Consider the following 14,739-nt stretch of genomic DNA (forward strand, 5'->3'; position numbering starts at 1 on the left):
AAATAATAATAATTTATGTGACCATAAAGACATTACGACCTGGGGCAGAACTTCACTAACCCCTTTCCTACTGGATTTTGCAGCTTGGTGAGAAGGTGGCCGAGAGAAACCCAGCTGCATGCTTTGTGGAACCAGGAGATGCCTACGGGGTGACTGACACAGGGATGTCTGCGGAGGGCTGGGAGGCGGGCTCCGAGGAAGGCAAAGCCAAACCTCTTTTACAGAAAAGCAATGTCTCTCTGTAGGGTTTGTTTTTTCAGTTAGTCCACAGAAGCTCTGCCACATGCCTGTTCCTAATGCCCATAAACGTATCATGCCGAGCAGATAGGACGGAGCAGTCGTCTCAGGGATGTTTAAACTTGGCACTTGGGGACCCTGTAGGGGGGGAAGATGCCTTCCCCCCAGAGACCAGCCCCTGAGGAGGCCGTGCCGACGTGGAACCTGGGCTGCCGGCATAGCTCTCACTACCTCTGGGTTTCTGGACTCTACTGCCTCTGAGCCTGAAGTGAACATCCCCCAGTTCCTTGGGCTCCCACAAGGCTCTCAGGAGTGGCCATCACCTCAGTCAGCAGAGGGAAGCTTCCTCCAGGGTCTGAGAGCCGAACACACCGATAGCCTGTGCTGGGGGCTGAAGGCCAGAGTCCCCAGGCCAGAGCCCAGAACCTCAGTGCTGGGGAAGGTCTGGGGGTTCACGGCCACGGAGGGAGCAGGCTTGCTCACCACGTCACCCTGCTGCCTGGCCTCCGCATGAGGCTGTGGCCTCAGGATCATGTGGGTGGTAGGGTTTACTCTCTCGGGTGAATTTTGGTTATAATATTTTGATAAGTTAAACTCACTGACAACACACCCAGAACGCAAGCAGGGAGAGCCTATGGGAAGCCCTAAGGAGTTTTCCACGATAAAGCACACAGGGCTCACCCGTTAACCACGCCGCTACCCTCTAGGTGGCCTGGGGGGCCCATAACGCCTGCCTGGAGGGCCGCCCAGGACCTGAGGTACCTGCTGGCGCTGATCACCAGGCCCACACCTGACTGCATGCCAGCAATTTAAACAGGAGCTGCTTATTCCGCTGAATATGGCTTTAGCATCCTTACCCAAAGACTTTTTCTGAAAGGCAGAACCAAGCAAAGCCCAAACTCCCAGATGACTGGGCAGTTCTGAAGCCCAGTTGAGGTTCCTTTTTTGATCTTCAGAGACAACAATTTCTGGGCACAAAGATCAGCTCAGGGCTTCCTGTCATCTCCTCTCATGAGACACACACCCACACACCTGCTCCCCCTTCACACAGACAGGCATTTCTGTGCTCCAGGCCTGGGACCATTTTTACCCTGAACCCACTCGCTTATTAGATGCTCTGAAATGAACATTCACACCCCAAACCGATTCATACCTCTTATTTCCCTTTGAAGAAAAACCAGAAGCACCCCCCTCACTGCCATCTGGGGACACCTACAGGAGTGCTTATTAAATTACGCCTAAAGCACAGCCTTTCCCTCATTTCATGAAATGAGGAGAGACCAAGCCAGTCACGAGGCCACTCACGTATGTGACGGAGGGTGGATGGGGAAGGGACAGATGAAAAAGCACACCACACCAGGTGGTAAATGGGAACCAGCTTCACCAAAGCTCACAGCAGCAGAACACGCCAGACGGGAGAATATTTATACAGGTCCTACAAAGACCAACTCTGTTCCATACCTGTTCTTTAAAGGCCTTTCCATTTCGCTTGTCTCTGGAGGTTTTTTCTGGTATCAAATGCAGTGGAAGTTTTTTTTTTTTTTTGCAGTACGCGGGCCTCTCACTGCTGTGGCCTCTCCCGTTGCGGAGCGCAGGCTCCGGACGCGCAGGCTCAGCGGCCATGGCTCACGGGCCCAGCCGCTCCGCGGCATGTGGGATCTTCCCGGACCGGGGCACGAACCCGTGTCCCCTGCATCGGCAGGCGGACTCTCAACCACTGCGCCACCACGGAAGCCCCGCAGTGGAAGTTTTAAACGACTCTGAGGCAGGGACAGAGAACTCACTGCTTGGCCCTGCCTGGCTCCTGGGATGCCAGGCTATGACAGGGAACAGCTGGAAGGGGAGAAGCAATCACACAGCCTGGAAGAAAAGGGGGCGAGGGTGGGCCATGGAGGAGCACCCCAGAGGCCTGCTACATGAGGCCATTAACACAGCTGGACTCTGAGCCTCTGGGTCGGATTCTTAGTCTCAGAAAGCACCCTGTGCCCGTCTGCAAAGTGTCCCTTGGAGAGAGCCCCGAGTCCACGGGCTAAGATCCAAGGGGGTGCAGCCCAGGACAGCAGTGAAAAGTTGTACTAGCTACAGTGGAAGAGGGCGAGTCAAGAGTGTGTTAGTTTCTCCCATTAGGTGCCAGGGCCCCGCCAGCTCTCTCCTCTTGAGTCGATGCCATCATCCCCAACTCTCTACATACTCTCTCCACCTGCTTCTCATTTACACTGTATTTCCTGTAACTTCCAACTTGTCTGGGAAAAAATTCTACTATGTGGAACACTTACAAGTCTCTTATAAATATGAGAAGCTGTCCAAAGTTTAATTATATTTTAAAACCACGGCATGGGCCACAGTCTGTTAAAGCAGGACCGTGGGGCAAGGTCTACAGGTGATACTTTTTGTGGACCAAAGCATCAACTTTTCCTGTGGGTGGAATATTCAAACTATACTGTGAATGAAATACGAGATGTGATAGCACATTGCTGCGGAGAAGTGCAGTTCTTCAACAGTTAGCAGCTTTAAAAAACCATGTACCTCTGTCACCATTGTCTTCCCCCGATGAATTGTTTTTCAAAGACAATTGCTACCTGGCGTTAGGATCTATCCGACAAGCCATTCATCCTTCACGTACTGTCTTGGGGAAAGGTTCAGATTAAAGTTAGATTCAACATCTTAAACTGCCCTTCTAAGGAGAGGGCTCCGAAAAGAGAAAGGAGAGGAGGGGGGAAACTCTCAAACTGTAATCCTCCAACCGTAGCCTACAGAAGACAGACTCTGAACATACGATATGTCTTCACCTTTAAGATGGGCTAATGAGCAAAACTATCTTGTTAAAGGTTTGTAATGATGTTAAAACGCATCTAGATTTTGAGACAATTAGGACAGAGAGAAAACATCCACCACGGGTTGGAGGATGGATGACAGGTTTTTTAACAGGATCTTGAATTGTGATCATTTTGAGAGCAGAGAAGCTGACGCGGAACCTAAAGACGAAGTCACCAAGGACTTGCTTTATTGGAGCTGAATCCCCACTTCGAATGCCTAAGGCGGGCTGTTGTACTGACTGTCACCTGGGGGACCTGGGTTTGTGGGGATGAATTTGTATGAACTCAAACAGCCTCTACAGAGTAAGGAGCCCACAGATTTTATTACAGCCCCTGCTCACTGAGCCCTGCCAGTCCCCCATACCTCTGCCCCTTTGGATTATGGAGGAAAAAAAAAAATCATTCGATTTTCTGGGTCACAGAATACAAGTTGGGTCTAGATTGTACAAGGAGCTTACACACTGAGGCAAGAGAGCGTGCAAACAGGGGCAGGAATTCTTCACCCTCTGGGCGAGCCAGTGCTTGAGACACGGCAGGAGGACCCGAGTTGCCCTCCTGGAGTCCACACTGGTTTATGTTTCTAGCCTTTATTAACCGTGTCCAACTCCAACATCCATCTTCTCCTGAGAGGGAGAAGAGTATCTTTGAGTAGCTATGGCATCAAGGATTTCCCCCGAGCTGTTTGGTTTTCCTTTTTTTTTTCTTTCCTATTCAGATTTCACAGCAGGCCCAGAGAAGGACCAACAGAAGCGCGAGTGTCTGAGGACAATGTAATACTGACTCCTCCTTTTTGGTACCAGTCCGTGAACCCGCGCCCCTCTCTCCTGAGATACAGTGAGGCGGGGTTGGGGGAGATGGCAGAGGAGCTGTGGGTGGAACACACTGTACCGCGTGACATCACCATCATGCAGCTGGTGCCCGACAGGACAGGGGAGCGCGCAGGAGAGCTCAGGGCTCCCGGCTCACCCCAGGGGGAGGGGGGGCAGTTCCAGGGCGGTGCCCGGCCCCTCAGGACCGCTGTCCATCCAGTTCTCGCGCGGCCGGCCCCTTGGGTGCGCCCTCTTGGTTCTGGCCTTAGCCTTCGTCCTCCCTCAGCTCGGTGGGTAGGAATTTATACTGCTGTTGGCGGATCTGGGCTAGTTTTTTCCTTGCTTCTTCCAGTTCTCGCTCTTTCTTCAGCATTTCCTCCTGGGCGGCGATGATCTAGAAGCAAAGCAACAAGCTGGATGGATCTGAAACTTTTTAGGAAACTGCCCTCCCCTCCACTGCTTGCCTCATGAGCTCCCACAGCCTCTGCTACAGTGGGACACAGCCATGTCCCGGGACTAAGTATTCTTAGCTCTGGAGACCAGCCTCCGTGCCACAGTTCGGGTTTTGAGACCAACGATCCAAGACAGTAAGCTGACTTCCGGCCACTGATTTAACAGCAAATATATACTGTGTCCCTATGATGCAGCAGGCTCTGGTGTAAGCACTTTACACGGAATGTCCCATCATCTTCATGGCAACACTGTGAAGTATGGCCTATTGAATGTCCCATTTTTCCAATGAGAAAGCTGAATCTCAGAGATGTGGGTCCGCTTTCCTGAAGGGACCCATCTGGTGGAGCAGGACCCGGCCCAGGTATTCTCGAAGCTAAAGCTGGAGTCCTTAACTACTAGATGGCTTTCATATATTTATTTCATGCTTCTAAGGTGTGATCTGAGGAATATTAGTTAATAGGTATAAAGGGGAAAGGGGAAGTCTGTGCTCAAGGAAGTCAAATAGATTTCTGAAAAGCAAAGGTCTTTTCAGAGCCTTGCTAGACTAACGAGCATCGTGATATCTGAGGAGGGAGTACAGAAGTCAGTGATTCCCAGAACTGTTTGATCAGAGACCCTTCTTCATGGAACTTCTCATGGAACTAGTGTATCAAGAAGCAGATTCTGGTAAAAATGCATCCTGGGTATTTCCAAACACAGGGAGTGGTTCAGGAAGAGCTAAGGAAGGCATGGGAATGAGTAAGTTCAGCCACGGGGCTTCAGTGCTCCTGGTGGAAAACCAATCTCATATAAAGGATTTACATTAACACATCCCAAAATGCAAGCGTGGTTTCCTGACCTTTCCACCCCACTCTCATGCACAAGAATGCAGGCCTGCGTAAGTCAGATTCTCATCCACACTTGTAAAACTTCTGGGAGAGGGTCATCGTTCATTCTTTCTCTAGGGCCAAAAATCTGGAGTGAGTAGCAGCTCCAAATGCATCATTTTATTTAAATGATAATATTGCCATCCTCCAATTCTCTTCTCTCCCTTTTCTGTAACAGAATCCCTGATTTTTAGGTAGGTACACTGCTACTCAGAAAAGAATACTCCATTTCCCTGCCTCCTTTGCAGCTAGGCTGGCCACGTGATGAAGCTCTGACCCATGGCGTGTGAGAGCAAGTGATGCAGACGACTTCAGAGTCACGCCCGCCCTAACCTTCCGTCTTCATGCTGGCTGGAAAACGGAGGTGGTTATCAAGCCATCTTAGACCAAGATGTTGCCAAGGCAACATCTCAGGGACGGTGGAGCGGTAGGCAGCTGGAGTCTGGGTCTCAGTCACAAAGAAGCCGCCACACCATCCCTAGACTGCTTACACCCAAGCCTGTCTCACCAGGGAGAAATAGACTTCCATCTTGTTTAAGCCACTGTTATTTTGGGTCTCTGTTTTCACACAGTGCTCATCTGGGGAGTAAACGCTGTCTGGATTTAATCACACACCTGAGCAATGCCCCCTACAAACTTTGTTTTCACTACAACATCATCGTCATCGGCTTTGCCAAATGCTGCCTTCTGGGCTGCACGCACAAGATTGTCTGAGGCTCTTTTCACAGCATTTCCTGCTGCCTGGAGAGGGGACAAAACACACATTGTATCATTGGAAACAGCCATTTGGATTCAGCAAGACAGACGTGGAGGCACAGTTCATGAGACTATGAATTGATTTATCATCCGATTGTATGTAACACAGAATTTCTCTCTAGGTAGTATCCATTTGTCCATCCATCCATTGATTCTACCAACACTGGCACCTACCTAACCTTAGCTCATTCGCAGGTTAATGAGACACATTTCCTGGCTCCCAGGGAACACACACTTCTCAGGGGAATTACAATTATGTGAATACACGATTATAGCACTCTGATATGTGTGTTAACAGAAACTTGCTCAGGGGCTGCACCCTTGGTTAGAAAGCCACCTCCCCTTGCCCCATCCCACTGAGGCATACTTGAGGACTTGGCTCAGAGATCACTTTTTCTGTCCGTCTTAGCCTTCCCCACACCCTCCCAAGTGCTCCTGGAAAGCTCCCTGCTGGCTTCTTTGCAGCCCTCACCACACTTCTGGTTGCCTCTCTTCCTCCTGGACAGTGAACAACTTGAAGGCAGGGGCTGTGATTTCAATCTCTGCATCCCCAGCACCGGGCACAGTGGCTGCCCAGGGCTGGGGGCTCACTGAACGCTTTCAGAGGGAATTAAGGGCTATGAAAGCACAACCTACCCCTGCACAGAAGGAATGGGAGCCCCACAGTAACTAGGGCCTTTACGGATGTGCTTTTAGAGTCACAGCTGGCTTCATGCCGCACGGTCAAGGATGGGGCGAGTGCCAGACACACTGCAGAAGAGCTTGTCCACGTGCAGCCTAGATCTTCAGCAAGGGCTACAGCCCCCACTGGTTTACTCTTAATGCTCAAAAAGCATGGCCCAGGGGACTTGACCTCTGCCACCTGAGGTCTGGAATTTCCTTTTCACGGTGGTCACGGCTTCGTTAAATCTCCCATAGTCCTTGCCCAGCCCCCTGAGAGTCAAGGACTTGGTCTTGGGGGTGAGCCATCAGAAAGTTGAGAGTTTTCTCATTCAAAGTTAACTGGCTCATCTGGTTGGTGATCTAAAGCGGCCAAGGGGGACCACGAGGGCTCACGCAAGAAGGGGAGGGGAGGCCCATTAGCACTTGACATCATATGCTTATTCTCATCATATGCTTACTCTCAAAACAGTTTTATGAGGTCAGAAATCATTAGCCCACTTTTCTACGTAGAAAGTGAGGTTGAATAACTAATCTAAGATCCTGCCCCTGGTAAGTTATAGAGCTGCGATTTGAACATAGGCCTGTGTACCCCCAGAGAACCTCTGGGTCATTGTAAGGGATTCACACAACATTGCAGCACCCACATAAATCAGTAATGATGATAATAAGGGTGATGCTGGGTTGTATCTGTGTAAATCCTTAGGACTTACAAAAGCACCTTCACATTTCTGACCCTCATAAGAGCCAGTGCAGGCATCTCTATCCTCATTTTACAGACGTGGCAACTATGGCCTGAAAGGTTTTGAATGACTTGTATAAGATTATGCACTTTGTACATAGTAGAGGCAGGTCTTGAACCCACGTCTCTCTTAACTCAGGATGTGTTCCAAAGGGGTGTCCCCCAAACCCATGAATCGCACATTCACAAACACGCAGCTCCCCGTTTTCCCCTGGGTTTATGCCAGGAGGAAAATGAAGGTGAGGGAGGTGGGTCAGAGAGAGACACACACAGGAAGACCGAACAACGGCCATGCACTTTACAACTTAGGAAATACGACGAGAGTCCCGAGTTTCAGTGGGATTGTTCAAATATTACTGCCATTTATGATCTTACATAAACATTTTTAGCAACATAAACAATCTGCATTACATTTATTATAGTAACAAACATCTAGAAAATTGGAAACAAATATGTCCAACGTATAGAGAAATTCTGGCATAATCAGTTGATATAATATCATGCAATCATTAAAATGAGACCTATGAAGCATGAACCACTTAGCTTTGCACGGGGCCATTAGGAAGACTTTTCTTCAAGGAAAAAAAAAGTATGATAAAACGTGAAGTGAAAAAAATGCAGAATGTCTCTGTTAGGATGACAACTAGACAAAAGTATTTTGTGTAAGATAAAAACAGGAAGAGAAAAAAATAGCACTGGACATGTGAAGATGGTGAAGCTATGTGATCTTTTTCATTCCAACATTTCTTTCACTGTGCTTAAAATACACAATCAGGAAAACTTAGATCCACTGGGCAGAACTCAAGTGACACCTTCATAAGTGTGTTCTCTGGGCTCTGGGAAACCTTAGCAGAATCTCATATAAATTCCTCAGTCCTTTTGCTCCCTCCTTAAGCAAACACTGAATGAGAGCCTCCACTGAAACAGGTACCATCTTAGGAGTGAGAGACACAAAGATAAAGATCTGGTACCTGCACCTAAGAAGCTCACAGCCTTGTCAAAGGCGGACTAAAGATAAATGTGGTGGTACTGGGTGACAGGAACTGCAAGACTGGTCTGTCCAAAGGCTATGGCAGGGCAGAAGAGGGACTGACTGCCCAAGGTCTGGGATTCAAGGACGGCTTCCCAGAAGAGGTGACTTTGGAGATGAGTCATGATGGATGAGTAGGAGCTCACCAAGGTTGGGCTGGTGCGGGGAGGACCCCAAGGCATGAGACCAGGAGGCACGCGTGGAGCACGTCAGTTTGGTGGCGTTGAAGGGGTAGGATGCATGGCTGCACGTGGCAGGAAATGAGAAACGTGGGACAGAGCTGGCTGATGGAAGGCCTGGTGGGTCATGCCAAGGAAGCGAGACCGCCGCCTTTGGCAACACTTACCCGCTCCAACAGGAGTGTTTTCCCACCAGCATCAGTGACCATTACCTGTAGCCGCCTCATGGCCTCCGAATCCTGATCAGCCTTCACCTTGCAGGCCACAAGCAGCTGAGCCGTGGACGCAGCAACCTGCTTGGCGGATGAGATGAGCTTCTCCTCACTGGCGTGCCCCTGCACAGAGGCATTAGCCGCCTCGCAGAGACTGCTGGTCGCAGCTGCCACCATCCGGGCCTGGGGACAGTCAACAGAGAAGTGACTTGAGGCCCAAACCTCCTGCAGGGGATCCAAAAAGCCAACGGGGAAGGAGGAGGGGGCAACTCACGGCAGAAATCAGGCCCTGTGACCATTGTCCGTCATCTGCGGCGTTGGCGGGGATGGAGCCCACCTAGAGTGGAGTATGAAAAGCAGCAATGAAAGCGGGAAGGCACAGGGTGACCTGCAGCCCCCAAACCCTACCTTGCCCTGGATTTGGAGAGAAAAGCATCTCATCAGACATGCAGCACCTCCCTGGGACTCTTGCCAACAGCACCGGCAGGAGAATGCAGCACCCTTTCCCATGCAGGACGCCAGCAGCTCCAAGACTGCCTGTCCTGACCGGTTTCCACCTGGGCCACAAGGAGGCGACCGGAAACGCTCTCAACGACCTCCATTTCACTGCCAGGTACCGCGTTTCTGGGAAAATGGCTCAGGAACGATGGATGGGGCTATCTTGACACGCCTATTTCCTCTGCTGACCTTTCTCCATCTCCAACATGGGAGCCCCTGAGGTCTCTTCATTCAAGAGGTGAGGGAAGCTTAAATCTCTCCTGATTCCTGACCCTGGAAGCCACGCTGTGACTTTCTGGCAGATGATGTTAAAAAAGGGGGTGGGTCTCTCTCCGTACAATTGAGCACAGATCCTCGCCTTAAGGAAATACAGACTATTTTTTTCAGGGGTGGGGAGAGAGGTAAGAAGCTGGAAGTAAGATGTTCCCCACTTCTGTTTAGGAATTGTTGCAACAGTGAAACATTTTCTGACCAGATGTAGAGGGAGCTACAGGAGGAAACACCTTTACACATGTGGGAGGTGCCTGGAGAGGTAAGACATGAGTATCTAAATTTGCATCTGAAAGTGGGGATCTGTCAGCACATCAGGGCATGCTGAAGGTCAGGTAAGGCCCCAACGTCCTGCATATCATCTATAGTTCCCCAGGTCCAGCTGCACCTCCATTACCAACTTTTTAAATGCTTGAACGCATAAGTTCCTTGGAGGACAGGGGCTTGGCCACAGTCAAGTTCGATTCTCTAGTATCTAGCAATGTGTCCAGCACGTAGATGGCTCTTTAATCCATGTGCAAATAAACCAAAAGTTTTAGGTAGGATATTCTTCTCAGTGATCCATTTTTGGTCTTTACGTATCGACTAGTCAACAAGTCCTAGGTGACTGAGGTCAGCACTCTTCTAGATCTACAGGGGATAAGTGAGAAGCATAAAGGGACAGATTCATGCTGGTTGGGGAGATGTACATACATCAATATTGGATACACAATGGTTTAGAAAGAGGAACCAGTGGACGTAGGTTGGATTAAGGCACAGCTAAGCTCACAAGAGACTTCATGGAGCAAGACGGAAGGCCACTGGCTGCGCATAACTGTCTGTATTACAAGTTCTTAGGTCAACGGGACTTCCTTGGTGGCGCAGTGGTTAAGGCTCCGCGATCACAATGCAGGAGGCCCAGTTTGATCCCTGGTCAGGGAACTAGATCCCACATGCATGCCGCAACTAAAAGTTCATATGCCACAACTAAGGAGCCCATGTGCTGCAACTAAGGAGCCTGCCAATGCAACTAAGACCCGGCGCAACAAAATAAATAAATGAATAAAATAAATATATTAAAAAAATGATAAAAACAAAAACAACCAAAAAGACACAATCACATCCGTCATCTGTACACTGAGAGCAAAGGCCTTTTAACATCAAATATAAGTGACTGACAGTTACAGTGACCAAATTTCCCAAAGCTGGCAGGATTTCCGTGGTGCCTCTATGACTGAGAGCCTTCTCTGCAAGATGTAACTTGGATGTGGTGGTTCCATTTTGTATGGGAATAATAGGACACAAGGAGTATTTTAAATTGGAAGGCCTTTTCACATCCAGGATTAGTCTAATGTACTCTTAATCCTTTGGATCACTGAAAAAGAACTAGGCTTTCACGCTAATGCAGATGGAATCGGTGACTGGAGATGAAGCAGGTCGAAGAACTCTCAGCTTTAAAACCAGACCGGCCTTTTGTCCAAAGGGCTAAGGAAAATACTAACTGCAGAGTTGGACGGCATTCAGCTCAACAGTCCTAAGGAAAGGAAGGGCATCACTGGAGTTGGACGTGGTATTATAAAGCCCCTGACTACGGTGCTTATATAGCCATCCACCAGGAAAATATGAGTTTACGGCTTTAAATAGCCTAATGTACGGCGGGGAAAATAACTGTCTTGTTCAGGCCCTGATGGCTGCCTGGAGTGGAAGCTCTCCTTAACAAGAAGCAGATGACAGGCCTGGAAGCTAAACCCTTCATTCTGTCTGCCAGGCTGAAGCAAACAGAGTATCCAATGATATGGGCAAAGCCAGGCGAGTCAGGGAGGGAAGGGGCGGCACGGCTTCCTTGGTCAGGACACAAGCGGTGTCGCCTTTTTCTTAGTATTCAGAGGCTCTTGCTGTGTGAACTTTCCACCACTTGGCCAGTGGGGTTTACACACCTTTCCTTGGGCCACCAGCTCCCTCTGGGCTGCCGAGGCCGATTTGACCAGGGCACTTGTGGCAGCAGCAATGGATTTAGCAGCTTCCAAGATCTGTTCTTCAAAATCCAGGGTCTCATCCGCTTGCTATAACCAAAAGAAAACAGCATCACATGCAATTCATATCCCCAAAGGGCGCCTTCTGCTAAATGACTTACTTCTTGGTCACCTGGCTCTTCCTCCGTGCGTGGATTTTTATCGACAAACCACACCCAGGGTAGAAAGGCTGCAGGTGGCTGGATGCCTCTCCATCTGCTGCCTCCCCCCACCCTTCTCTAAAAGATAAAAACCGCCAGCATTGAGGTTCCTTACAAAGTTCAAATCAGGAAATTCAAAGACAGACTCTTTTTCCAGACCAGAATCTTTAAAAACACATCAATTCACTGGGAATAAAATGCATTCGAAGGGTTCCATTAGCATCAATAACCCAAATCAAAATAATCAATAATTGAGATCCAAAGAGTGGGTGGTGGCACACTATCCCACAACTCAAGGCTCAGAAAAGTGGGTTGAGAAAACAAAAGATGGCTATTAGCTGTGAAAAACCTTATTGCTCTTGGGTGAAAACAAAAGTAAAACAGAATTTGCATTTCTGTGGCTGAGCAGAGAGTCACACGCCAACCAGAGATCACCAGTGGTGGAGAAGAAATTGGGGCAACGCGACATCAAGGTGGAGCTTCCCCCTTGGAAACCCGAGGCACAGCTCCACCTGGGGAAGAACACTGGCTCCCCCCCACCCCGGCCACCGCACAGGTACTATCAGGCTCTGCTGCCAAACACCTGGGATGTTGAAAAGAATCAACATCAACAAAAGAACCAACTTTCGGGAAGGTGGGCAAGTGTAAAGACCCTGGTCCCAGGCTGGGTGGGACGGAGCATCACAATATGGGGTAGTCAGACTAGATGACCGCCAAGGTCCCCGCCAGCAATATTGCTCTGTGAATCTAAGCCAGTATGGTTAAGTGCCCCTTCGGTCACAGAATGCTGAAGATGTGGCTGGTACCTTTCAGGCATTAAGAGATGATGGTCAGGTACAGCAATACTTTTCTTTGTGTGTGTCGGTAAAATATATATAACACAAAATTTACCCTTTGAACCAATTTTAAGTATACGATTCAGTGGCATTAAGTACATTCCCAATGTTGTACAAACAGCGATACGTTTTTAAGAGCGCCTACTATGTGCAGGTATTTTGTTAGGCACTTCCACGTGCATGAACTTGTTTAATCCTCACCAAAAAAGAGAGTAAAAATCATATATAGTAGTTATCTTTATCCTTATATTTATAATGGGAACATGCAGGCTTAGGGAGGTGGAGCATTGGGCCAAGATCATGTGGCAGCGTAAAGAATCTAGACCAGATCTAAACCTAAACTTCTCTGCCTCCATCATGATATGTTCTTCCTAGATGAGGCCACCAAGTTGGGCATCAGTGAGGAGCGACTTCATGCTGGAGGCTCAAAGTCGGCTCACTAATGGGCCCATATGAACCATCAGACGGGATGGATACACAGATACAATGCTTTTCCAGTTCCCTATTCTTTATGGCATCTCTCCTGGTTCAAGATGTGGCCATTCCTACTTTTGTTTTTATAACCCATGTTATCAGAAAAACATTTCCGAGCACATCTAGTGGAACTGAAGAATAACAGCAGCATTTGAGACGTTCTGAGACAGAAGCAGTATCTCTTTCCTATTTCTGACAAAGTCTTGCTCTAGGAGCATTTAGGACAGATATGGATTCCGTTCCAATAGATTAATTTTGGATTCCTCATTATGGGGCGGGGAAGCTTGTGACAGTGGTGAAATACAAAATTTGTTCACTGAAACATAAAATGACTCATTTTAAGACACTCTGGCATAAAAGGAACTGTTATACATAAGCCACAAGAAATGGCATTGGGCTGTGATAGGTATATTCAATGACCTTGAATTAAGAGCTTTTCTGGAAATTCGTTCTGCAAAAGAAAGTCAAGTATATAACAGATTAAGGCACTGGGGAAATCACAGAGTTTCTGAGTCCAAAGGGAGCTGCTCCCCATTTTGCAGATGAGGAAATGGAGGCCCGTGGTGGCTCCCAATGTCTTCCAGCCCCTTGTTGCAGGTGCAGGGGGCCTCAGCTATGCTATGGGTTCCAAGGATGAGTCCACTTCACAGCAGGTTTCTGATTTCCCCAATTTTAAAATGCACAAAAATGGAATTTCCCCAAAACTAAGTGCTAACTCTAAGCATGGATAGATCTGAAAGAATATCTCATTAGAACTGATTGAAAAGGGCTCTCCCATATCTTTCGCTGCCCTGGCTGGTTGTTTTTTTTTTAAACACATGTTCGAAATACATACTCAACTTGGAAATATTTCTGACAGCCACAGATTTTTCCTGCAATGGCAAGTGCTGTAATGCCCTTTGATGATTTTTTCTTTTTCTTTCCATAAGATCTCTAGACTTTAAAATGGACGTGGCAGGAAGCCTTATCTCTGAGAGACATTTCCTCTGATTAAAAAGTATGAGAGAGTTTCCCAAGAAAAAGGATTAATAAAGCCGACTGTGATGGAGGGCAAACATTTAGATGCTGCAGTTGGGCAGCGTTCCATGATGAGATCTGCCTTCTACCTGCAGGACTGGTACCTTTCTGTGGGCCAGGTTTACCATTAAGACTAAATGCCCACTCTATCTCTCCTGCTGAAATGAGACATAATGCTGATGTTTCCTCACACCATACAACTTCTAGCCTGAGAAAATGGGATCTCCCCAAGCCAAGGAGACTTGGTGAAAAGCCACGGCACCCAAGTCCAAATTCCCATTGGCTTCAGCTCCCACCAGCATACAGAATGGAATCTGGGAGAGGGGTGTGAGGGCAGTGAGAGAAGGGAGGACATGTGCTTAACCACGGCGCAAAAAAGGAGAGAAATGTAATTGGCTTGGGCTTTGAAGGACTTCCCTGAATAAAAGGATCACAATTAAAATGCAGGAATTGTTAATAGAACAAACCCCACTGTAGCTGGGAGATTGAGGAGAAGAACAGTAAGTTGGAGCTGCTGCAAGGGGACCCTGGGGAAGAATCTGGAGTCCATGGCATCTGGATGTAAGGAAATGCTTTCACTCAGTGGGCTGCTAAATGGACAGCCCTTCCTTGCTCAGATCACCGAGGATCTGGTGGAAGATGCAGGTGGTATGGGCTACCATGGGGGGAGTGCTGGTCTGGGCTCAGGAGAACAGACACACCAGTCAGCTGAATCCTACCAGCCTGCAATCT

The 14,739-nt window shown here is 48.5% G+C and overlaps 1 protein-coding gene across 1 annotated transcript in view; it reads right to left on the minus strand.

Annotated features, from left to right (window-relative positions):
* Positions 1 to 3,357: 3,357 nt before the first annotated feature.
* The window catches only part of TLN2 (talin 2), a 443,787-nt gene continuing 432,405 nt past the window's right edge, over positions 3,358 to 14,739 (minus strand). The window contains exons 55-59 of the mRNA XM_004274706.2: positions 11,445 to 11,570; positions 9,035 to 9,097; positions 8,761 to 8,943; positions 5,797 to 5,922; positions 3,358 to 4,256 (exon numbers count right to left, since the gene is read on the minus strand). Of these exons, the coding sequence (XP_004274754.1) occupies positions 4,128 to 4,256; positions 5,797 to 5,922; positions 8,761 to 8,943; positions 9,035 to 9,097; positions 11,445 to 11,570 (627 nt within the window). The 3' untranslated portion in view covers positions 3,358 to 4,127. The remainder of the gene's footprint in view (positions 4,257 to 5,796; positions 5,923 to 8,760; positions 8,944 to 9,034; positions 9,098 to 11,444; positions 11,571 to 14,739) is intronic.

This window comes from Orcinus orca, chromosome 2, assembly GCF_937001465.1.
Source record: "Orcinus orca chromosome 2, mOrcOrc1.1, whole genome shotgun sequence".
In the NCBI taxonomy this organism is placed as follows: Eukaryota; Metazoa; Chordata; class Mammalia; order Artiodactyla; family Delphinidae; genus Orcinus; species Orcinus orca.